This window comes from Urocitellus parryii, chromosome 2 (assembly GCF_045843805.1).
Source record: "Urocitellus parryii isolate mUroPar1 chromosome 2, mUroPar1.hap1, whole genome shotgun sequence".
Classification (NCBI taxonomy): Eukaryota; Metazoa; Chordata; class Mammalia; order Rodentia; family Sciuridae; genus Urocitellus; species Urocitellus parryii.
The window spans coordinates 149,752,408-149,778,298 of record NC_135532.1 but is presented as its reverse complement, the minus strand read 5'-3'; the positions used below and the strand labels follow the sequence as shown (position 1 = coordinate 149,778,298).

At 35.2% G+C, this 25,891-nt stretch overlaps 1 protein-coding gene across 3 annotated transcripts in view; it reads left to right on the top strand.

Annotated features, from left to right (window-relative positions):
- Abi3bp (ABI family member 3 binding protein) overlaps positions 1-25,891 on the top strand; it is a 233,185-nt gene that overhangs the window by 172,373 nt on the left and 34,921 nt on the right. For all 3 annotated transcript variants that reach the window (XM_026402395.2, XM_026402396.2, XM_026402392.2), the window contains 8 exons: positions 2,129-2,203; positions 5,166-5,240; positions 11,183-11,242; positions 12,213-12,260; positions 13,059-13,139; positions 15,530-15,607; positions 20,314-20,379; positions 22,016-22,084. In XM_026402395.2, coding sequence (XP_026258180.2) covers positions 2,129-2,203; positions 5,166-5,240; positions 11,183-11,242; positions 12,213-12,260; positions 13,059-13,139; positions 15,530-15,607; positions 20,314-20,379; positions 22,016-22,084 — 552 coding nt within the window. The remainder of the gene's footprint in view (positions 1-2,128; positions 2,204-5,165; positions 5,241-11,182; positions 11,243-12,212; positions 12,261-13,058; positions 13,140-15,529; positions 15,608-20,313; positions 20,380-22,015; positions 22,085-25,891) is intronic.

Genomic DNA, 25,891 nt, shown 5'->3' with positions numbered 1-25,891 from the left:
TTCAATGAGAACTTGGGTCTCTTCTGGATATCAGAAGCCTTGGCTTCATCACTCTGCTCACCATCTCTAATGGGTGAGCCTACCTGTTTGATGTACCACTTCTCCATCTATCATCAGTAACCTCTCAAATGGCAATGTTGTATATGTTGAAAAACACCCTTTAGCTAGTCTTCAAGTGTTTAACTCGGGAAATAGAAATGTTTCTGGTAAAGGACATTTATATTCTCTTTTTAAGTCTCTCTGTGTGTGTGTGTGTGTGTGTGTGTGTGTGTGTATGACACATTCAATGTGAATACACACACGTACATAATCTTAATTACTTTATCATCTTGATTAATTTTAACATATCTCATTTGTGTTTGAGATTAAAAGAAACCTCCAGAAATAGGTTTCACGGTATAATCCACATAGAAGAACAGCACTGGCCTGTCACCATGATTATTCAGGGGCCTTACTTCTTTCCACTCATTCCTGTAGTGGTCTGGTCATTTCACTCCATACACATAAGAGAAACTCAACTCAAACCATTAACTTTGACAAGTCATAAAGTTTTGCTTGGTGTTATAGTTAGAGATCAATGGAAACAAGTAGCCAAGATGAAAAATTAAGTGTGTCTCTTCTCCAAGGAAAATCTTCTCAATTCCTGCAGGATTCCATGGAGAGAAGTTTTATCATAAATAAGCCATAATTTGTGTTTTGATTGCTCTTAAGCTATTTTTATATGACTCTGCTTTCAGGGGAAATAGGGATATTAATTCTATCTATTGTGCTCTGAAACATTCTAAATATTGTCTATAAACTCTACAGTTTGATTTTTTTTCTAGAATTCTACATTGGGTACATGAATGGAAGCTGTACCTGACTTTTCCAAAGTTTGTCTTCAATAGGCCTAATCATTTATATTTTTGAAATACCTAATTGTAAACACTACTGTTTCTTAGTCTGCATCATTTTTCATGGAGTTGCTTCATGATGTGCCGTCACCTTCACATGGCCCTTCATAAATCCTTGGGAAAGCAAATAGCCCATCAGATTGATCCTCAGCAAGTGAGGAAGTTAAGAACCAGAAAATCATGGCACTGTAACAAACAAAGCATTGAATTTTAGCATTGGAAAAGCTCTTAAAAATCAGTAACTTTTGATGAAGAACCTGAGTCTGTAGCCCTGTGATTAGCAAAGGGAGCTAAACCACCAGGCTCCTAAACCAAAGTAATTTCCCACATGTGCTGGTATTCTTCTCTCAACAGGCAAGAGGATTCCACTGAAACCCTGCATACTTTCTGTGTTTTGATGTTTAGAATGAAAGAATCCACTGAAGATTCATTCAGAAATTCCTAGTGTCTAATAATTCTTATTTTCAGCAAGTTTTTTTTAAGCTTCCTGAACCTGCATGATGTTCATACCATATTTTTTTCTTATCTTTTATCTCAAACCCCTTTTAGTTCAACCAAACAGGTGCTTCCACAGATGATGCTTGCATATGATAATTACCTTCCTTTGTCAGGATATACTTTTAATTTCCTTATCGAAGGAAGCAACAATCGGTTTTACACTGTATGTCCTAAAACTTCTTGGGAATATCAAGCAAAGGGATAACGCTCCTCAGAAAAAATACCTTGGGTGTTCATTTTTTCTTCCCTGATATAACCAATAAAATTGTGTTTTGTTTAGTAAGATTAATTTTCCCCATTAGTACTTGCTATTAGCATTTTCTGTATATTTGGAATATAATTTGGTAACTTCATTTTTTATTTAGGAAAAAATATGTATAAAATAACACACCTAGATATTCTGATGAAATGATGTAAACTTATTATAAGAATCAATTTTATGAAATTTATTTTCAACCTATTTAATGGCTATTTTGAAGGAGATATTTCTGAAATCCCAACAGTTCCATTTTTCCAGCTGACTATCTTGGATGTCATTTAGTGTGCCTTTGTGTTTTGTTTTCTGCATTAAAAAAAATATTGTCTTCCTCTTCTTTGTCGTCCTTTAGAACTTTAGTTGCACTTGCTGTGTATTTTGGTCTTCAGTTACTCAACCAACATCTTTAAATTCCTAGAGGCTTAGGTACTGTGATTCTCAAGAAGGGCTCAAGAGCTCCAAAACTATGTCTTTCTTGTAGCTCCCTGGCAGACACCACGTGCTCCTCCCAAGCCAAAAACATCTCCACACCCAAGAATCCCACAAACACAACCAGGTAAATATATTTTATATTTTATCTTGAAAAATTTGAGATAAATAGTTATTCTGTTTGATTATAGCAGGTTGAGTTTTTTAACCCATATAAAATAAGTCTTCAACTACTAAAGGTTTTTTTTATTATCTTTAGGTTTGATCAAAGAATTTTTCATTGGGAGAGCTTAATTCACTAAGCTTCTCTAATGTTCCCTTATTTAAGATGGGGCTAGTTGAGACCAGCATTTCTTACCTAGGGTAACCTGTCCACTCCCTTTTCTTCTCCCACCTTGAGATTGTCCTCCTGTTCCTTCCACCACCTCTGAATGGACTTCCCCTATGCAGTCACCTAATTTAAATTATCATTAATATATGATCTACCTGCAGAAAATATCTGAGGTGCACCTCCCCAAGGATACCAGGAAATGAAACTTCACTATCACTAGTGGTCTGGAAAAGGAAAATATTTAGCAGCATCAAAATTATTCTTGATCCAGGTAGTAATTCTGGACTCTACCATGAGTATTTAAATCATATCTTGGAAACTCCACTGAAGGAGGGGAGAGAAACTATAGTTTTAGGTCCACACTTGATTCTGAGAGAAAATTTACTTTTTTCTTTAAAGAAAAATTCCTTAAAGTAACTAATAATTTTTAAGTCTGTATTATTAAGTGCATTTTTAGATTTGTTTTAATTAGTTACCAAAACTTTACTATGAAAATAATACATTCTGATGCATAAATATATGAAGGTGACAAGATAACATTCCCCTAAAGAATAAGAAGTTTTAAATAATAAATATATTTGAAACATTAAGATATAAAAAGTCCTGGTAAAAATAATTAGTAATTAATTAATAAATAATAATAGGATAGGTATGAAATAAAAAATTTTAAAACTAATAGTTATGAAATAATTAACCAAGTCTATTAAATTTGTTGATAGGAAACTAAAAATCTCACTTTAAAAATGATATTAAAATTACGTGAGAAGCAGCTCTCAATTTTTTTATTTGAATATACACCATAGAGCAAGTTAAAAAGAAAGAAGAAATGGAAATTTTAAAAGCATAAAAACTTAATAGATATTGACATACAAGAGAAAAATAAAAAATAAATATTGGGAGTTAAGACACAGGCTAAAAATTTCTAGTTAGTAAGTAAATAAATAATTAAAGGAGAGATGAAGTAATAGAGAAATGTATTCGTAATTTTATCTTAGTACTCTGTAGTTATAAAAATAGAATTTGCTCTAATTTCCCATTATTATATTATATTCTAAGTTTCAAATTTGTTTAATTTTGATTTAGACCTTCAGCTAACCTTTCTTGACAAGATGTGTAACTTGAGAATGGATAGATTCACAGGCTTAATGCGTTCCACTCTCTAAAACCTGAAGGGGCTGCCAAACTGTAAGGAGAGTATCCTGTAATTGTCCCAACTGAGGAAGCTTCCAGACCATCAGGATCTCTGATGGAAAGTAGCTGCAACCTTAATACTTCTGGCTTTGTCAGTGCTACTTAATGTAAGGGAAAAATTTGGAAAACTAATCATGAAAAAAATCCATTCTAATTATTTGTTTTTAAAGTAGGTAGAATGAATATCTCTCCTACCCATAATGAGAATACAAATCTTATTTCACAGGTACTAGCATTATCCTAGATTATTAGTCTTTTAATGATATATATGTATAATTGACATACATGTCACAAAATATTTTAAAGACAAACATTCAAATCTTAGTACCTCTTCCCTTGCCTTTGGCCAACTCTTGTAAATATGAAGAGGTCATTTGAGTGAGAGAATGTTCTATTTATGTGTATAATACCAATGCAAATTATGCTGGGCATAAAAAAAAGAGTATCATCTAACAATAATGTGAATAATTCAAAATGTATCACAATTTTATTTATCCACAACTTTTTTCAGAATAAAATTCTGTAATTGGTCATGTCATCTTTCTTGCTATTTTAATGCAAACTATATTTATAAGTTAGAGAGATTGAAATCTTTATTTGCATTTGAGGACAAAGCAGAATCCAAAATTTGGAACAAGTCATCAAGGCTATCTTATAGGTCAATAAAACTTTGATTTTTATATTCCTATATTCATACATATAACATTACTATTGTTAATTTTATATTTATAGATATCAAACATCAAAATTATGGGTGCTCCTAGTTTTTTGGGGGATAAACGATATGAAAATCAGGATACAATCAGATTCTTCAATGCCATTTTTATAAAGTTCCTTGAGAAGTTGAAGAAACTGTATAGTAGTATGAACCTTGCCTATTTCTTTACCTTTAAATGTAGCTGATAATTCCTTCCTCCCAGCATGATGGTATAAACCGGAAGACATATCCCTATAAAAGCATTTCTGAAATTGTAAAGTGAACTATAAATAAATTAGATATATTTTCTTGGTGCCTGTTCATTTAGCATCTTGTTATTCCAAAGGAATGGATGTAGAAAGAAAAGTTTAATTTGGAAACATGTTTATTTGAAGCTTCCTGGAGGCCTGAGAAACATAAGGGAGTAGAGTGAACCCACTGGTTCTCAATGGTCCATTGCCTTTCTGCTGTGGCCTGAGGTAACTTGACCCTGTCAGTGCTGGTAGGTTTCCACTCTGACTTCACGGACTTCTCCTTCAGCAGAAGACATGAGAGTACGTTTAAGAAGTCAATCAAACGTATCCAAAAAGGAAAAGCACTCTTGCATTTATTTAATTGCTGTATTAAATAATTCTTCATCATACCCTGAAAGTTTGTTAAATTTTGTGATTACTCAGACTTTGTTTTCCTAAAAGTATTTGGGTTTCTAACTCATCTCCCTGAGCTTATGATTTACTTTTCTGTTAGCTCCCGGTTCAACCGTATCCTATTTTAATCATCATTCCAGCTTATTCCTCACCAGGCCTTATGTGTTAAGCATGACTTGAGATGCTGAAACCAAAGACTCATGAACTGAATTCTCTCTTTCAGTTCCTAAGGGGCCCCAGCGTGCTACTTCAAAACCAAAAATGTCACCAAGTCCAGAAGCGTTATACACTACACCTGGTAAATGTTTTATTTCATGTTTAAGCCAAACACATTCTATTGCATTCAGCTGCCCTGAAACATGAGAGTTGATATATGTGAGGTCAAGATTTCATTTATGCTGAAATGCCCTGTTGTATCATATGTGGTATGGTTATTTCAGAGGTCTCGTGAGAGACCAGTTGCTCTTGTAGTAAAGCTGTTATTGCAATCAGAAGGTAAAGAACTATGTCAAGGATAGAATGTCTTTACAAGAACCTGCCAATTCTAACATGTTATACTCAAAATTTTCACCAAACTAAAATATAAAATAATATGGTTTGTTTTTTCTCAACAACAAAAAATTATAACATGGCATTTTATAAATAGAGGTAATAATGTTTAGCAATTTACTCATAAATTTTTCTGTACCCATTGCTTTTTGTCTGTTTTTTGTTCTTTCCCCCTATCAAATTCACCAGGATAGAATTCAGTCACTGAGAGTGAGCTAGAAAGAAAATGTAGATTTTGGCAAGGTGTCCAAATTTTCAAAGTATCTATTATCTTTGGAAATTTCTTATTTGCGGTTGCAACTTTGGTATTTTCATAGTTAGTTTCATATTTTCAATTAGGTAGGCCTTTTTGGTGTGTAAGCTAAAGAATGAGGGTTTAATTCTAAATACTTCCTAATAATTGGACCCTGTTATTTAAAGTGATAATTGAGTTAGAGTTCGGTAAAGCAATCATTTTCTTGAATTACTTACTTTAAAATACTGCCAGATTTGGATTAGGAAGAAACCTGACCATGAGCATTCACCTATGAATTTGTTTCCTGATATAATCTTAGAAAACCAAGACAACTGTAGGTAATAATTCCCCTCGTCATTGTTTTGACATAAATGGGATGAGCTGAATAGAGAATTAACTCCTCAAGTCACACTGTTACTGTCATCGTTCTAAATTGCCTTGTGGTCAGTACCATCATCTTCTACAGATTTTTTCATTTCTTCCTAAAGCTTATTTTTTTCCCTGAAGTATGTATTATATAATTTTGTTTGTTTAATAATTCTTTCATCAATTTCCTTCAGACAAGACATAACCTCACATTGGAATTCAAAGCAGGAGTTATCAGGAGTTTGCTTACGTACCTGATGGCATATTAGATATCAGTGTGTTTTTCCAAGTTTTAGAAACTCAGCACTTTCCTCTTCAAAAACCCCTTAAATCAAATGAGCTATTGATGTAACTAGCAAATTATTTCTTTATATTCCATAGATTGTGTTCATATAATAATGCCATGAAGCCATAATTTAATACTATTTTACAACTTCCAGAAGAATTGGAATCTGGGGGAGAGGCCCATGTGAGTCTTTAAATACTTGTAATAAAGTACAGTGCCTATTCATGGGAAGTGCCCATCTTTCCCAGTGCCCTCAAAAAATACTCCAATGCATGTTCAATTCAGTAAATACTGATTGATTTTTATATGCCCAGTTCTACATTTAGGGAAATATAGATAAAAAGACAATTAGATATGATGTCTACCATTGAACACAGTGCAATGAAGAAAACAGTATAAAATAAGGCAAATCTCAATGATTAGTGAGATAGTGATATAAGCAAAATACAATGAAACAATACATTCTAAATGTATGAATTGGAGAAGACATCATCAAGAAAAAGAGCTTTGAAGCCATTCTTAAAGGATAGTAGGTATGTAGCTATTGATTTGTAAGGAATCAAAAAGAAGGGTAACAAAGCACTCGGCACTATTGCTAAACTGCTGGAGTTCAGAAGGACTAAATTGCTGGCCATTTTTTTTTCCCTGTGGGCAAGATTAGTACAAGATGAGGATGTGAAAAGTCAATTAGACTCAAATGGTTGAGGGTATTTAACATCATGCTGGGTACTTTAAATTTTTTTCTATAGGCAATTAGACATTAAAGTGTGCATGCTTTTGTTGTTTTTGTCATGGAGGTGACATAATTGGTTCTGTATTTTAGAAAGACAGTTGTGATTAAAATGTGGAGTATAAGCTGGCAAAAGATTGGTGACAAGAGATCATTGAAGAAGTTTCGCACTAACCTAGAAGGGTGATTATGAATATTTGAACTGATAGTTGTAGGAAAGGGAATAATGCTGAAAGGCCTTTTGGAGATGGAATTGGTAAGACCTAGAAGTGACTGAATGGTATTAGAGAAGGAAGACTCTCTCATTTCTAGCTGGGGCAAGTGGCATATGATATTACCATTAATTAAGATGGGGAATATGGAAGGAGGAACAGAGGCTTGGGTTTATACCTGTTAGGTATACAGGGCTATCAAGACTCTCAGGTGGGGATGTCTAACTGGTTATTGAAAATGTTTTTCTATATTTCTAAATGAAAGTCAAGATTTGGGATGAGAATTTAGGAATTATCTTTCTAGATGTTGTTAAATCTTGGATAGTGTCATTCAGTAGAATGTATAGGCTGAGAAAACAAGAGGTCAGAAATCACAGTTACATTTAAGAATTGTGAAGAGAAAGAGGAGTTGCGACGAGATATCGTTGTCAAAAAAGATCCGAGGGTACCAGGGAGGTTGGGCAAGAAGGGGTCTCAAGAAGGGAAGAGTGGCCAACAATGACAGTAAGAAGGGGAAGGGTCAGAAGAAGCTACTGACCTAACAGTGCAGGTCTAGAACCCCATTATTTGTATCATTGGGCTGGATGCTTAGGAATTCAGCAATTTTCAGATTTTAGAAAGGTAAAAGTATATGAACACAATTGATCACAAATATTTTGATATGTTTGCAGTGAGAAGTATGAATAGTCATACTACACAGGAATCATAAAAACTGAAAGTGCTTGCATCAGTTCTAGCCACTTTTTGTTGTTGAGAAAATTTTTGCAAAACTATTTTCATAGCTTCTTTGACTTCAGAACTATGAGCAAGGCATATCCACAGTGGGCCCATGGTTGCAGATTAGTGAATGGCAGCCAGACTACAGTGGCTACAGAAGACAGCCAGATACCAGGAGGCAGAGGCAAATACCAAGTGTTTGATTAAAGAAATGAGAGAGAGATGGTTTGAAAGGGAAGCCAAGGAAGGGATTTTTGTTTTCGGGGTTTTGTTGTTGTTTTCAGGATGCTGGACCATTTGAGCAATTGAATGGGTAGAAGGGAAAGAACTCAGGAAGAAATGGAGACATGGACTGATGGTGAGAAATAAGAGATAATAGGAATAATGGAAAATAAAAAGTCTCAGAAGGGAAGGGAAAGGGTGTCCAAGAGCACAGGTAATACCTGGAAAGTGGGGCCAGAAGAATGGGATCCTGTTTCCTTTCAGACCAGTGCTAAGGATACATAGCCGAAATAAAGGAACTCATAAGTGCCTTCTTGTTAATTTATTTTTTCTTTGAAGTGTTACACTTTATTTAAAAAGAGAGTTAATATAATTGATTGGCCAGTTAATATAAATTCAAATTTGCTTAACATAATTAAGCCTACAATATAATAATGATATGTATGTATAAGGAAATCAAAACTGTCTCCCTCTCAGATAAATTATCATCATTGCTTAGATTGATGAGTTGCATTCCCCTGCCCCCAAATAGGCAATGTGGATTTTAGGGATCGAGTTCTTGCTCAATTTAGGATACAGATGAATGTCACATAGGGAAAAAAAAAGGGGAATAATAACATGCATTTCTTAGAACTGCAGTGGATCAAGTAGGAGAATGATTCATATCCCTTTCCTGTAAATATTTCTACTTCTCTCCTTTCCACTGATTTCACCTGCTTTAGAAAGTCTGCTGTGGCAGTTTATTAAATCATCACCTCATGGTTAGGAAGAGAAGGGCCAGTTTTAGCAGCTGGAATCCACATTACCCTAGCCTAAATTTCTCAGTAAGCTAAAGCAGCAGCAAGTAATGTATTTACAGTATGGTGAATTTATTGGTAGCACATCTTTTCTCAGCTTTTTCTTCCTTCATCCAAGCTCTTCTTTGTATAGTCTAGTACTGTAATTAATTAGGGTGTTTATAAACTCTGGCTTCTTTGTATGTTCATGAATTTTGCAGAGCCAAATCGAAGTGCTTTCTCCCTCAACCTCCAAATAAATATTTAGTTTGATTTACAATTGGAAATTCCTCATATTTTAGTGTTTGAATCCCCAAAAGCAATATACGGCAAAGGTGAAATGTCTAGTATTGTGGTGGATTTTCTCTAAGATCAGTTCTCCACTGATCATTTTGAAGTTTCCTATTTTCTTTTAAAAAAAAATCTTGATTTTTCAAATTCTCCTCAATGTTACATTTTAGTTCAGAGAAGTTCTGAGAGTCCAAGTTTCTGTTCAATCAACCCAACTCCACAACTGTAATTTAGCTGGTACTTAGTGGCACAGACTAAGAACAGATGTGGCATGCAAGTTAAACTACTCCCAAAAACAATAAAAAGAGAATGTCCATTATATGCCGCCTATTTCTACACTAAAAATAAAGTGGTGCTTGGCTACCTCATAATTCAAAAGCTTTCCCAATCTTACTTCTGAGGCAGAGTTCTAGCCTGAACACTATTTTTTTTCCCCAGCATCACGTAAGATTCAAGAAAATCACACAGCTTCCCAAAGAGACATTGGTATTTATGAAACCTTCAATGTAATAGGGAAACTTTTCAGTGAGAGAGTGAGCTCAAGGAAGTCTCCTCACATTGAAACTGAGCCAAATAAGTGTTTTGCCCTGCTCTTGAAATGAGATTTTGGCATAGAAATGGGGTATGAACAATAGGCAAATTTAATATTTTCCCTCATAAGAAATAAGGTATAGGCCAGGGGCAGTGGCACAGCCTGTAATCCCAGCAGCTTGGGAGGCTGAGAAAGAAGCATCTCGAATTTAAAGCCAGCCTCAGCAAAAGTATCATGCTAAGCAACTCAGTGAGACCCTGTCTCTAAATAAAATACAAAATAGGGCTGGGGATGTGGCTCAGTGGTTAAGTGCCCCTGAGTTCAACCTCTGGTACCCAGAAAAAAAGAAATAACGTATAAAGTTCCCATTCTATTTCGTGAAAATAGAACCTAAGCATTAAAATTATGCCAGGGACTGATATGAGTAGATCTATTGTTCAGCTGTTTTTGGCTTTCCATATGCACACATGTCAAGCATGAAAATGCATAACGTATCAAGAGCCCCATCACTAAGGAAGGCAAACCGGTGGCAGCTAGCATTCACTAGCTTGCACATGCTGGTCTCTAATGACTGGCCAGTCCCTTTCGTTTTATTCTCTCCCCACAACAATTGTTTATGCCATTTAAAATGAAACTTTGGGGGCTGGGGATGTGGCTCAAGCGGTAGCGCGCCCGTCTGGCATGCATGCGGCCCGGGTTCGATCCTCAGCACCACATACCAACAAAGATGTTGTGTCCGCCGAGAACTAAAAAATAAATATTTTTAAAAAAATAAAAAATAAAAATAAAAAATAAAATGAAACTTTGCCCTCCCCTGAGATATTCCATATTTTTGTCTTTCTTGCTGTTTTCCTCAACGTGAAGGCCATTTTATGCACTTTAGCTAAGATAATGTATTTTCTATTGCTGTCAGCAGGATTTGAGCATGAATAATATCAAATGGCAGCTAAACTCTCCAGATGAAAATTGACTTTCTGTTTGAAAATGATTTCAGGGAGACCTAGCTTCTTGGGTTGTGTTTAATTACATTAGCAATTTTACCACCACCACCACCACCACCACCTCCCCACACACACACTCTCTCTCTCTTTCTTTTTTCCTTCCCTCAAGTGGGGCTCCAGGGTAAACTGTGACCAACTTTGTTTCTGTTTACTGTTACTGGACCCTTCTCTACACAGTGGCATTTTTGCATTTTGAAGGAGATGATCTCCTCAGCTTTGATCTTAACCATCATGAAAGTGCTTTCTCTTTCTTCATGCTTTCTGGGAAGTGGATTCTGTTTACTCCAGGAATTACATAGTATTTTATCATATTTTTCTTTCAGTTCCAAAAGATGCACTCCTTCCCCATAAACCAGACCCTGAAGTTTCTCAGCATGAATCCGGTAAATTAATTACTTTAATTTTAGTTATAAAGCATATTTTTTTAAAAAAAATTATTCTTGTAGTAAATATATTTTATGGAAGAAGTGTAGAAAATTGTAGACATAATTATATTTCTTTTTCTTTTCTAAATTTGTTTATTCAAATTAGGTATATATGGCAGCAGAATGCATTTTGATACATTGTACACAATTGCAGCACAACTTTTCATTTCTATGGTTGTTCATGAAGTAGCATTGTACCATATGTGCAGTCATACATGTACCTAGGGTAATAATGTCCATTTCATTCCATCATCTTTCCTGTCCCCATGCCCCTTCCCCTCCTCTCCTTTCCCCTTCGGCTGATCACAGTTCCTCCATTTTTCCTATGCCCTGCCCCCATTATGGATCAGCATCCACTTACCAGAACATTTGGCCTTTGGGTTTTTTTGGACTGGCTTACTTCGTTTAGCATGGTATTCTCCAACTCCAGCCATTTAACTGCAAATGCCATAATTTTATTTTCTTTTAATGCTGAGTAATATTCTATTGTGCATCAGTATATTTCTTTGGGGAAAATTTAATCATATAATCTGAAAGATAAATGAAGGAATAGTATATAATAAGTTTATATTCCCTGAAAGTATTTTAATTGAATGAAAGATCATATTAAAATTACAAAACATAATTATGAACTGAATCAACTGTTTTGCCCCTTTTCAAAATATAAATGTAGCTATATTATGACAATGAATATACGTTGAAGTAAAAAACAGGTATGTATTCAAGTTTTCCACAAAATGATTGTGAATGAGATCTTTAAAGTTTAAGTTTCCTGACTGGCACCTAAAAAATGGAATTTTCTCAAGTTATAGTTCTTAGAGAACGTTCAAATGATTAAATGGATGCATATAGAAAATATAGAGACTATTTTGACTTTGTCAGGTAGGATGTCTCATAAATATGTTTCTTTGATTTGCTTTTGACATAGTTCTACAACCTGTTACCTTTAGAATCGAGCCTCCAGAGACAACAATAGGTAATGGTTTTCCCATAATAGCCAACTCTAAATGTTTTCTTTACTACCATCAAGATTGCAGGTCTCTCTCAAATGATCATAATTGAAACATCGTTCCTTCTCAACCCATCTCATCATTTCATTCTTATCATCACTCTTTCTGAAATAGAGATGCCATGGCTTCCCTGTTATAAAGGCTTTGCTCTGAAGATCAATTTAAGATGGCTCATCATTGAGTGCATCCTCATCTACCTCATTTATTTTCATGATTCCGCTTTACAGTGCCCATCTATTTAACAGTTCCTGCTGGGTTCGTGGTTCTCAGTTGTAGCGTTACAATACGTTAGCATGTGACAAGTTGGAAAGGTACTGTAGAGAAATTATTATTCATACCATTCAAAATACTGAAAACTGCCAGTGATTTACTTGTAAAACTAGAAAAGACATGAAATTATCCTAATAATTTTGTAATTTACTCTGCTTACTTGGGTGGTAGGTAGAGGAATAAAGCTCTATCTAACAGACCAGAACTATGTCTTACCCATACCCCATCTTGACCATGTATTCTCATGGAGCTGGTTGAATATAGAATGTCATTTATTATGTGTCCTAAAAAATGGGGAAAACAGCTGAGAACCATTATTCTATTATTCTATAATCACGTTCCTGTGAGTTCTATATATACTTAACTTTCTTCTTCATCACTTATATGACATTTTCCCTTTTCTATTTAAAATGAAGGAAACTTACATAATACCATTCTGGTGTGGTGCTGGCTTTGAATTAAAAGTTTACAATATTGATACTTTTCTCTTGCAGTTCCTTTAGAGACACGAGGCATCCCTTTTATACCTATAATTTCACCAAGACCTAGTCAAGAGGAACTACAAACCACCCTGGGTAAATTTTGTTTTGACATTTCAGTCTAATAAGTAATCTACTTTTTAGGGATTGCCTAAGCACAATATGCTTATGAGTTATTTCCCAACAATAGAAGATCTCTTTTTATCATTATAACAAAAGATACCTGCTTCATTTGATAATTTACATTAACTGTATGTTTGTCCTTCTAATATTCATGCTGATTTTCAATATAAAAATTTCAAGAATCTTGAGAAAATTTCAACTACAATGAGCCCTTTATATCCATGGATTCACCATCCATGGATCCAAGTAACCTTAAATCAAAAATATTACCGGGCACAGTAGGGCATGTCTATAATCCCAGCATTTAGGTAGGCTGAGACAGGAGGAATGCAAGCTTAAAGCCAGCCTCAACAAAAATGACATGCTAAACAACTCAATGAGACCTTGTCTCTAGATAAAATACAAAATAGGGCTGGGGATGTAGCTCAGTAATTGAGTGCTCCTGAGTTCAATCCTTGGTACCAAAAAAAAAAAAAAAATCAAAAATATTCTTTAAAAAATTGTGTCAGTACTAAACAAGAGTTTTTTCCTATTCTAAGTTGAATTCACTATGTCAACTATATAGATTGCATGTACATTATAGTAGGTATTACAAGTAGTATAAAGATTATTTGAAATATATAGGAGGATGTACACAGATTATATAAATACTAAGTCATTTTACATAAAGGATTGAGCATCCGTAGTGGAGAGTCCTAGAACCAATCTCTTGAAGATACCCAGGGATTACTATATTCTAAGAAGAAAAGTGTTCTTAGAGCAAAGCTCTACTTTTTTTTTATTTTTCAAAATTTGTGCTGGATAAGGTGGTGCATGCCTGCAATCCCAGTGGCTCAGGAGGCTGAGGCAGGAGGATCATAAATTCAAAGCCAGCCCCAGCAACTTAATGAGGTCTTAAGCAACTCAGCGAGGCCCCAAGAAACTCATTGCTCAGTAAGACCCTGAGGCTGGGGATGTGGCTCAATGGTTAAGTGCCCATGAGTTCAATCTCCAGGAACCCCCCCCGCCCGACCGCCGCCAAAAAAAAAAATCTGACCAAAATCAGACAGATAGTGTCAAAGCCAGGCTTAGAAACTTCATTCTTAGTCACTAGAACTCCCAGCAGAAGCCCAGTGATACACATTGCAATGAGTGTGGTGGAAAAATGAGACTACCCCGGGCATCGGGAAGGTGTCACCGAGAAGTTGACATTGACACTGGGTGCTCAAGTTGAGAGGAGAGTTCAAGAGGCACAGATCTAAAATGTCCTTTAAGTTAAAGACAGATGGGAAAGAGGCTCAGGGCAGGAACAGCAGCTGGACTGCTCTACCAAGCATGCAGAAACAGGATGAGTCAGGAAGGCCAGATCATATGAGCTGAAAGTGCTTTCAAAGGACTCAGATATGTTCATTGTATAGGAAACTGATTTTGCCTGAGTCATGGCTAAAAATGAACCAAAAAGAAAAAGTTTCCAGTCCATGCATTTGGGTTCCTGTGTCCTGTGCTTGCTGTGTTCTACACGGCTGTCTATTAAATTTAATGTCTATTCAAATGTTAAAATTGAATGAGAATATATCCTTATTGTTACCAAATGCTCATCTGTTCCAGCATATGCCTGGGGAAAAAAAGTACTTTTCAAAAACGACCACAGGAAATACTCCCTAGTTTTTAAATGTGTCTTGGTTTATTGAAGGAGGAACCATCACCTGCCAACTATCATAAGTATCTTCCTTGTGAGCAGACTCAAGAGAATAAACCGGGTCAAGAAATAAGTTGGCAGTGTATTCCTCACACCAAGTATTTCCTTGGATCCAGTATATGGCAAAGTGAACAATGTAATTTGTTATGTCATTATGATGTAAGAATTTTAAAATAATACCAGCTAGAAAAATTATCATACTTACTTTGTCAGAAGTGTGTCTGAATGTCAATAAAGGTACACTTTCTTTTTCACATGAGGAAAACAGAAGAATGTTTATTCTTATATGGTATAAATATACGTATTTTCATATGACCTAATTTTTTCGTAGCTCAGCTAAATAATTTGAAGATTTTTGGAGTCGGAAGATAAATATACAGTTAAAGGACTTTCATACATAACTACATTTAATAGTTACATGTGGGGTCATAAAACAATGATCCTGAGCTAAAATCTTTTGGAACTTTTTATAGTAATCATTAAAATAATAACACAAGGTAGTCAATATAATAAGAATTATTAAAAATGTACCATTAACTGAATTGTGTTTATAAGGCATCTTTTTTAATAGAATTCACCCTTCCATCATTGCATGGGACAGAAAAGAGCATGGGTGGTAGTTGCTGTTGTCACTTTCACTGTGGTAATCATTTCAGATGAGGCATCTTACTGTGTTTCTCCCCAGAAGAAACAGACCAGACCACCCAAGAGCTCATCACAACTAAGATTCCAAGAACAACTGAATGGGCAAAGACAACTCAGGGTAATACTACTTCCCCACCTCTGGAGAATAACATTTCCTTGTGTTTTAATCAAGATTGAAATTTTCTTTTCAGGAGATATTTTCTCATCCCAGCCTGTTACTTGCCTTTTTTTTTTCATTTTAAAGGTAAAAGACATCAGCCAAATCAGAATACTTAACTGAATATCTGTTGAATGCAGGGAAGACAAGTTCTTAGTTGAAGCTTTATTTCCAATGTGTCATCTACTGCTTGATGCAATAATAATGAAAGCTCTCAGTGTTTTTCTTCCTTTCCCAATTAACCTTAATGGGCCTCATTATTCCTTGCTTCAACTTCATGTGTCACATTTAATCAATAACAAGAAAACTATACTATCTCCTCCTTGCCTTTTCTTTCCCATCACTCTTTTCCTCCCTGTCATCCATCTCTCCCACTTGATGAAGCATATGGATATTGCATCCTAAGGGGGAAAAAAACTAGTTTTGTGGGTATTTATTTTTGGTATTGATACAGTACTTACTGACCTTCATTGACAGTACATCTGTTGGCAGTGGAGGGCAAACGACATACTGTTCAGCTACAATGGACCAATCAAATTTTACAAATTTGATCATCTTCATTTCTGTGAGCTATGTCAGCTTTGTATACACATATCTCTTGTACCCTCTTCTTGTCAGCTCATTGAATTTGGTTTTTGCTTCAGTACTGGGGATTGAAACCAGTGGCACTGTGCCACTGAGCTACATCCCACCCCTTTTCATATTGAGTCAGGGTCCCACTAAGTTGCCAAGGCTGGCTCTGGATTTGCAATCCTCCTGCCTCAGCCTCCCAAAAAGCTAGAATCACACATATCCTCCTGAGTCACAGGGGTTACAGTGAGAAAAGAAAGTATTCATAAGGAAAAAACCTTTTTTTAATGATGACAGCATTAAAACATCCAAGGAGTTTTTCTGTGACTTCCTACTTGGGGGAATGAACTCACCTGCACAGAGCTCTGTTTTATCTTCATGCTCTCAGAAGTCTCTTCTTCCTTATGTATTTTTCTATTCTACTTGGGTTATAACCCTTCGGGTTTCCATTGTTGCTGTGGTGTTGTTGCTTTAATAACCCTTTTGCCCATCTCTATTAAATGGTATCAAGCCAAAAGCAAACTTACTTAAGGAGTTGGGAAACAAGTTTATTTTACCCCTTATCAATCCAAATTTGAGGGGGTCAGTTTGTGGATGAACTTTGATATAACAAGAAGAAAGGATAACAATAAAAGAAATCTAATTATAAGGTACATACTTTTTCAGAGGGACAATATTTATCATAAACAAATATGACTAAGACTATCCAGGGTGCAGGCAGTTCCTTTAAATTCTCTAAATCTTGTTTGTTTGGTTTAACTTTTTATTATGTCTTAAATTTTCGCTATTTATTAAATTTGAACTTAGTAACCTTCTATTTATTTACAAATATACACAGAAGTCAGAAGCATAATATAACAATAGCCCCCTCACATCCCCATTACCAGCTTTAACCATTAACAGCACATGGTCAATTCTACTACATCCACATTCCACCCTGATTTTAGTGGTCTCCCCCACTTCTGTTTTTGTAAATCTCTTTAATGTCTTGCTTAATAGATGTTTGCATTATCATAACCTAGCACAATGTTTTTGCAGCAAAATATATAAATATTTACAATAAGCAAGATAAATAAAGACATTCATTTAGCTCAGGCTGTGTTGCCAAACATAAAAAACATTTCAGCTTTTGAAAGCTTCGCAGATTTTTTTAGGGTCAAGGATGAAAAATCATAGGCCTGCTCTTTTGTTGCTTGGCTTTGACTGTAATAGGAATGTCAATACTGTGTCATCATTACTAATATGTGTAGAATTTTTATCAAATTCCTTCTAAAATATTTTTTTAGATAAGAGTTCCACCGATTATTCTGTATCTGTGGAGGCTCTTATATAATTATATGGATTATCCTAACAAATTTATATAAGGTGTTCTGTTTTATTTTATTTTTTATCATGTACTGAGGATTCTTAGTTTGAGTTTCAATTGTGCTATCCCAAGATTCATGCTTCTTTGGATTTGTGCCCAAAATCTTTAGAGTGGACTCACCTGGGATCTATTTGTAGACAACAAAGAACAGGAGGAAATAACCCATCTTCAGGGATAAGAGGAGCATCTACACCTAGGCCATTCCAATAATCCTGTTTGAGAGTTGAGGGTCAACTTTGATAAAGATGTGCTGCATCACCTCGTAAGCATGTGCCTGAGCACCTCAGGAACAGAAGATGGTACATCACTATTGAAAGACATGGAGTAGAGATGGAATCGTTCCCCTTGATCCATGTGGCTTTGTGGTCTCCAAGCCCTCAGCTCTGGTGCTCCTTGTACCCTCAGCGTAAGCCCACGAGTAGAATCTCCCACACTTTTTCCTATGTGGCAGCCTCCCTCCCTGCAGTGTCTACTGAGACAATTTTCCTGCAGGGTGCTTTAACTCCTTTCCCTTCCCCTTCTTGTCTCAGCCCACTGTAGGGGTCCACCTAGCCAGGAGCACTGTGGAAATTTCTGATTGTTTCACTTTCAACCTTCAATCCCTCCCTCACCCCGGGAAGGCCATGTTCTCTTTCCTTTCACCCTGTAACTGGGCAGAGCATGGGTTCTTCAAAGTGTGCTCCTGTAATTGCTGTTTATTTTGATGTTGTCTTCATACAGTGTTTTTAACTTTAATATGGATTTTCATAAAATTCATATTTAGATATGAAGCCACCTTTGTATACTATTTATTTTTATTATAAGTCACTAAAACAATGTGGCAATGTCTATGCAGGTACATTATCATTGTTCCTTTGTCTGTCTTTTTTTCTTTCTTTTTTTTAGTTTAAAATTGAAACTCTAGAACAGTTTTCTAAAGGCCATGCTGTATTTAGTTAAGTAACTCTTAGCTTAAACTTATATTGTATTTCAGCTCTTATTTAAAAAGTGAGTTCTAGATTTAAGGCAAGAGACAAACTAGAACAAAATCTCTGATCCCATAGCTGATTATTTTTGTGCTCTGCTCTGATCTCTTTCCTATCCAAAGTTTTAATATTCATATATTTTCTAGAATGACACAGAACCATGATCCTTGTATTTCTTTTAAACAAAAACAATTGAATGTTCAAAGGGATTTATATGAAAAGCTGAAATGGATTAAATTGACTGCCACTTCTATCACTTTCAATGAAAACTGAAAGCAAATCATCATCAGGCATTCTAAGGTCTGTGGGAATTAATTCTGTTTTTGGGAGGGCGTACTAGAGATTGAACTCAGGGGCACTCAGCCACTGAGCCACATTCCCCGCCCTATTTTGTATTTTATTTAGAGACAGGGTCTCATTGAGTTGCTTAGTGCCTCTCTTTTACTGAGACTGACTTTGAACTCTCAATCCTCCTGCCTCAGCCTCCTGAGCCACTGGGATTATAGGCATGTACCACCGCACCCAGCAGAATTTATTCTTTATAACATTTTTAACATGTCTTCATTCTGGTCTCTACCCTTAGGAAGGTCCAAGCTGAGCCACCAGAGAATTTCAGGATGCCTCTGCTGTTGTTGGCCTGCAGCATGGCAAAATCCTGCTCATCACAGTCTTTACATTGGAAGCTTATGAATGAACTATATTATAGCCTATTTCGCAGGTGTATTTTTTTTTTAGCTCAGTAGGCAAAGCATTGCTGATTTATGGTTATATAAATACCCACTCAAAATGTGACCAAAATCATCAAAATGATGTAACCTACATACATAGTTTACAAGAAAAATTTTCCAGTCTTAGCTAAAACATTACCAAGAAAGTTGGTGGCAGTAGGCAGCATGCAGTATGGGGGCACAGTGGGCAAGTAGAGAAGAACCCAGGTGGGAATGACCTATTACAGAATGAATGCACACTTTAAAACTTTAGGAAGTGAAATATTTCAGTGTCTTCTTGCAAATGTGCCTACTTACAATGATCAGCCATTTATTGATTCACCAAGGCTTTATTAGGTGTCCTGCATTTGCGGGCCCTCCAAAACAAGGGCAGAGAATAAGCAGGTGGTATGTTGGTCTCATGTCTTGCCCAAGTTCTCCCTTCTTGTTTACCTTTCCTTTATGGATAGGACACCAGACATCATTTTCTTTCATTCCTACATATAGCACTGTGGATGACACTCACTGTGTATTCATTTCAGAGTTCATGAGCAAAGTCAATTTGATAAAGACCAAATGTTCCTATTCTACTCTTCTTACCTATCAAAAAAAAAATATTTTTTTACCTTTAAAGTTTCTTTTCTTCTTTGGCAAAATCATGTTCCATAGTAACTCTTAATGGAGAGATGTGTGTATGGATGCATGGATACATGGACGGACAGATAGATAGATGGCTTGTATGTTTGTTATGTTAAGTAACATTCTGGTAAAATTAATGCTCTAGGGAAATGTGGCCAAAATGACTAATCTTTAATACACATTGCAAATGACCTTCTTCATCCTGTATGCATCTTTTATTTTTAGTCATGAATATTTTCACTTGTTTTGCATTCCTTTAGCATGAAGTCTGTAATGCATAATTGGACATTTCAGCACATTCTTTCTATTTACATGCAAAAAGTGTACAAGCCGTTAGTCCCTAGGCTGATAAGTGCCCATCCAGGTAACTTTGAAATATAAGTTATTAAATATTAAAGTATGTTTTTTTTTCTATTTCAGCACCACATAGATTGTATACTACTCCTGTGAGACCCAGAATACCTGGCAAACCACACATCAGACCTGGTAAATTATTTCTGTTTCTCTGATGACCTAAACAATCATCAGGCTGGGGAAAATATGAAATGAATTGAGACAAACAAATTCACCAAAGGTGCATGGGGAAATATATTCTTAAATTGTGATAAAGGACATGCAGAAATTATAATCCTTGTGAAGAATAGAGAGGTACTGACAAATCCATGGAAGCTAAAGGACCTAACGAAGGTTTTCCATGCATGTTTGGATTTAGAGACCACTATGGAAATTTATTGATATAAAAGTAGCTTTCAAATGGTGTTTGGACATAACTCACACACACCTTCAATTTTCCATGCAATTTCAAATGTTATTTCTCTCTTTAAAAAACATGGTCTCTTCTTAGTGTAAAAGGAGAATATTTTTACTTGATTCCTTTAGAGGATAAAAAAATCCAGGGTTCTGTATAAAGTCATAGTTACATTTTGCTAAATATTTTAAACTTACTAAATTCTCCAAAGGTCCTAAGATATCCCTCTATGAAACTGAAGGAGATGTTAATGGACAGACTTACATGGTCCATTTAAATTGCTGCTATGCTAAAGCCCAAATTGGATCAAAGACTGGTGTTTTTTGTCCTTTTTCATTGTGATCATAAGGAATCTTCTTAAAGTTCTAATTGATACAACTCACAAAGAAATAATCTTGCTCAATATAATTCCAGGCATATGAGAGAAAGAAGAAATAATTTTTAAAAAATTCTTTGATGTATAGAAAGCCCCCATATTTTGGCTGTAATCCTCCAACTCCTAAAATTAATTGGGCATAGAAATCTTAATGTAAACATTTCTATGTGAGTTTTGTGTCACAATAGCTGTTGATGTGTAACTGCATAAACATTACTACAAAATATATAAACAGTAACAACAATGGTTGACAATGGCTTAATTCCTTGCCTAGAGGTACAGTTGAGGAAACTAAGCTGCTGAGAAGAAACTAAGATCCTGAGAAAGGGGGGTTGAAAGGCCAGCAATCTGGCTTCAGAGCTGGCTCCTGTAAGCACAATGCACTCGGCGCTCTTTCTTAAAGAGTCTCCTCACTGGACCATGATGCAGATGCCCTCTTAAGGTTTTGTAGTGCTATGAATTTGTATAGAACAGGAGAGAAATTTAAATGGTTTCATCTTAGTGTCCAATAAAGGATATATGCAAGGACTATTCTAGTGAAACATCTGTACTGGAGACTTCTACAAAAGGACTACAAACTAATGGGTTATGAATTGAGGCTTTAATAATAAGGACACTTCAGGTTTGGGGTTTTCATTAGATATATATAGTTCTGATCTTCCTTCAGTTCTATTTTGGGATGTATCACATGTGATAAATGTAACAAGGTTAAGTATTTCCCACTTAGAGTTATAAAATCCATTGCCAGTTTATTTTTAAGTCAAATATTGAAACCCAGTTACCATCTCAGTACAAATTCAGGACTCTATTTCCAAATTTAAGTCTATGATTTTTGTACCAGAATGTGGTCTCTAGATCCTGAACAACATTTTTTGGTAAGTCATCATTTTTTACTGCCTGGTTAAATGACTTCCAATTCTCTGTGAAGTTTTGTTTTCCTTGGCTGCAAACGTTTAATAAAAAGACATCTAAACTATTTATGTCCCACTTCATTGTAGTTCTGAATAGGACAAGACCCATTAGACCCAAACCCAGTGGGATACCCAGCAGGAATGGAGTCGGAACAGGTAATAATCACAAATTTATTTCCTTTTGATCCTGTCAAAGCAATAAAAGTTATTATTCATTTTTTAATAATTTAGTTGAATTTACACTTCATTTCTTTTTGACTGGTTTTGGAAATTCTTTGTAAAACTGGAATTCAAAGGTATAATTCATTCCAAAATCAAAACTTCAAATGTCTCTAAAAATATCAAAGAATGTTTCACTTTTCTAAACTCAGCCCACTAAATTAGCTGCCGTATACAATCTCACTTCTTAAAAAGAACCTGATTAAATATGAATAATTGAATGAGAATAATGAAAATGGTTGTTGTCACTAATTTCAAAACATTTTCATCCACAGGGATGATCTTTCAAATCGTCCTTACTTGATTTTGAAAATTATAATTTCTCACAAGTACCATCATAATTTTCTTAAAGACCTGCATCTGTTAGCAATCTGGAATGTGAAATTTAAAACAAGAAGTAGATTAAATCAGCACAATTAGCAACTGATCACTGGTTACAGACATATTAATGTTTACAAATCATTTAGTGATTTGTAAATGATCATAAATGACATAGCCCTAATTTGGTCAGTTCTGTGGGGGCAAGCTCAGTTATAGATAATTAGGGCACTGATATGATGAGAGTTTAAACACCCATCTTACTCGATGGATAAATGATAACAATTAGCCGCCTTATGTGGGATTATATCATCCCCTTGAAATATTTTTAATAGTATAATTTTTATGTAAAACATAAAAATTCAAATTTACTTATTGTGTATTTATTCAATCAATCCATGATGGGTTCCTAATGAGAAAGAGAGATAACACTTAAAATTATTTAGTCTAAAAATCATCTAGATTTGCTTTAGAATGTGTTTTTTGTACTTTTGATTATTATGGTATCTGAAATTTTAGGAATTTGTTTCTCTTCAAATAATGAGGCAAGCATTATAAAATATAAAAATCAAGAAAGCATTCTAATATCAAGTTTGCTCAGTTATACCTTTGATTCTTCCCCACTATAGGATTGTACATAATTTCTTTGATTGACATAAACAATCTGACTCTAAAAAGAGGCCTTATCTCTCAGTTCCTTTTGGAAGGAGGATAAGTACAAATTTTTCAATATTTAAATAATTCCTTGGAGACTGCATAAGTAAAAGTAGAAGAAAGCATTTATATGTCAACTAAGCAAATGAAAGAACAAATATAATTGCTAGCATCACACTTGAAAGCCACTAGCCTTCAGTATAATCAAACATGTATCCTCAATAAGAAGCTGCTAATTGTCTTTCAGAGGGTAAAATAGAGCATTTGTATATTTTAGCTTATCAACAATATGAACAGTTTTACAGAGCCACTTGTATTGAACAGTGAATGGTATCTAGTACCTTCTTGCATGTTCTTATCCAATATGACTTTGAAAGGATAATATCTTAAATCATTGCTTTTTCAAGTTAGTCACTAATAGAAAATGGACTTATGTTCACAGGTAGAGAAAATGGAATTCATAATTTCCATGTTCCTTGTTCCTCTTTCATCTCCAACCAAAATTTATTTTACATATTGTCTACTTATTACCATCTGTTGGGTTTCTCTGTCAAGGAAGAACTTGCTGATCACCAACAGGGAGAAAAGTCAGCAGAAAGCATTGAGATGTTGTTATTTCCTTCAGGGACAGTCTTAGCTGAGAGATCCTTGAATAAAGAGCTGGGTGGCACATCTCCATGTCTACCACAATAATGCCTAGCGACCAAATGGGATTTACTCCCAGAAATGGAAGGTTGGCTCAACATTTAAAGTAATGTAATTCAGTAATAGAATAAAGAGAAAAGTCATATGATCAACTGAGTGGATGAAAAAGAAAGCTCACTGGACAAAGTTTGAAATTCATTCATGATGAAAATTTGGCAGTTAAGAATTTTTTTTAAAGTTTCCTTAAACTCACTAAGGGTATCTATGGGAAGCCAACAGCTAACATGATACCTAATGGTGAGTGACTGGATGTTATTCTAAGATTAAGAATACAGCATGGATTCCTACATTTACCACTTCTTTTCAATATCATAGTGGAATGTTGGGCCAGTGCAATAGAGCAAGAAAATAAGTAAATGGCATCAAAGTTGTGAATCATAAGTACTATGAATATCTATGTAATACGTCATAAAGGAAAGTTTAACAGCTCTGAGATATTTTCAGATGTGTTAAGAAATTGGTGATCTAAAAAAAAATTTTAAACATTCTCTCCAGTTTATAGATTTCCCATCTCTACCTTCCTTTGATTCTGTATAGTTTGTATCTGCCTTACTTATAGAAATGAAGCTGTTTGCATTGATATCCTTTATTGACACAATTCTGCTATCTCATCCACTCTCTCTTCTAGCCTCTATTATTATTAATATTATTATTATTATCATTATTATTATTATTGTACTGGGAATTGAACCAATGAGCTACACAGCCTTGTCCTTCATATTACTTTAATTTTGAGACAGAGTCTCACTAAGTTGCTGAGGGTCTCACTAGATTGCTAAGGCTGGCCTCAAACATTGTAATCCTCCTGCCTCGGTCTCCTGGGTTACTGGGATTACAGACATATTCCACCTCACCCCAACAATCAATTCTTGTTGAGAGACTATTTTTGTGTCAATGGAGTTCATGCTCAACTGTGACAACTTTCCCAGAATATTTATCTTTATTACCCATCTCACATACATTTTACTGTGATTTTTCTTATTGAAGTTTTCAGCTCAGATTTAAAAATTAAATTACATTTAAAAATTACATTACATTTAAAACTTAGTTGATAAAGGATGGGTTCAGGGTCTATATTCTTCATGGTCTTAAGTCACCTAAGGTTGTATACTTGGAAGATAAAAGAGAAGGGACAAAGGAAAAAAAGAAAGATTAACTTTGAGACCTAAAGACTATAGATCATTGACTATTGGGGTCTCTCTAAAAATCTTTCAATAATTCCATTAGCCTTGGGAATCAAGCCTGACTTTTTATTTCTTATTTTATAACATCATTACAGATATTTGCCCTGCAGTATCTTTCTCTCATACCTGCATGTACAGATTTTCCTTTATTTTAAAGTTAGGAAGTAGCCTGAAAATGGGTCATTTTTTTTTTCATTATTCTACTTTTTCAAAGTTTCCACAGAGACATCTCAGTTTAGCTAGTGTGTTCCACATATTAGAATCTTCTAAGTTGGTGAATTGGGACAGAGATGGTATACCCTATAAAGTTAAAAATATTTACTGTCTGATCCTTTATAGAAAAAGTTTACCCACTGCTCTGCTAGACTCTCTATACCTTTCTCCCAGAAGATGGCTATTGCTAAACTGTCTAGCTATTCTCTCTTCAACCAGAATTTATTGAAGGGCCATTATGTGCCAGGCAAAGCATAATTCTTGGCACATGTGATTTGGCAGATACTGTTAAATACCTGAACCCCAGACTCTCTTTCTCATCCTGATGAGGAAACCACACTTTACTGCCCCCACACAGAGTATATACTTCACAACAAGAACCCAGACTCCTTGAGGTTAGAAATGTGTTTTTCTGGTCTGTGACTAAATCTTCCAGGCTACTGGCTCATTGCCCCTGAAATTTTAGCCAGGTGCCAAGAGTTGGGGAAAGGGTGCAGAGACCAATCATCCATTAATATGGCCCCTTTTTGGTCACAGGGAATGAAGTTACTAATGCATATGAAAATTGATTCCCAGTCTGTTTGTTTGCAAAGTTTTTGTTACTATGGTTAAAAAGGCCCATACCCTTACTTCATTTTGGACAAAAAATTAATTGCTAAGTGGTGAACTA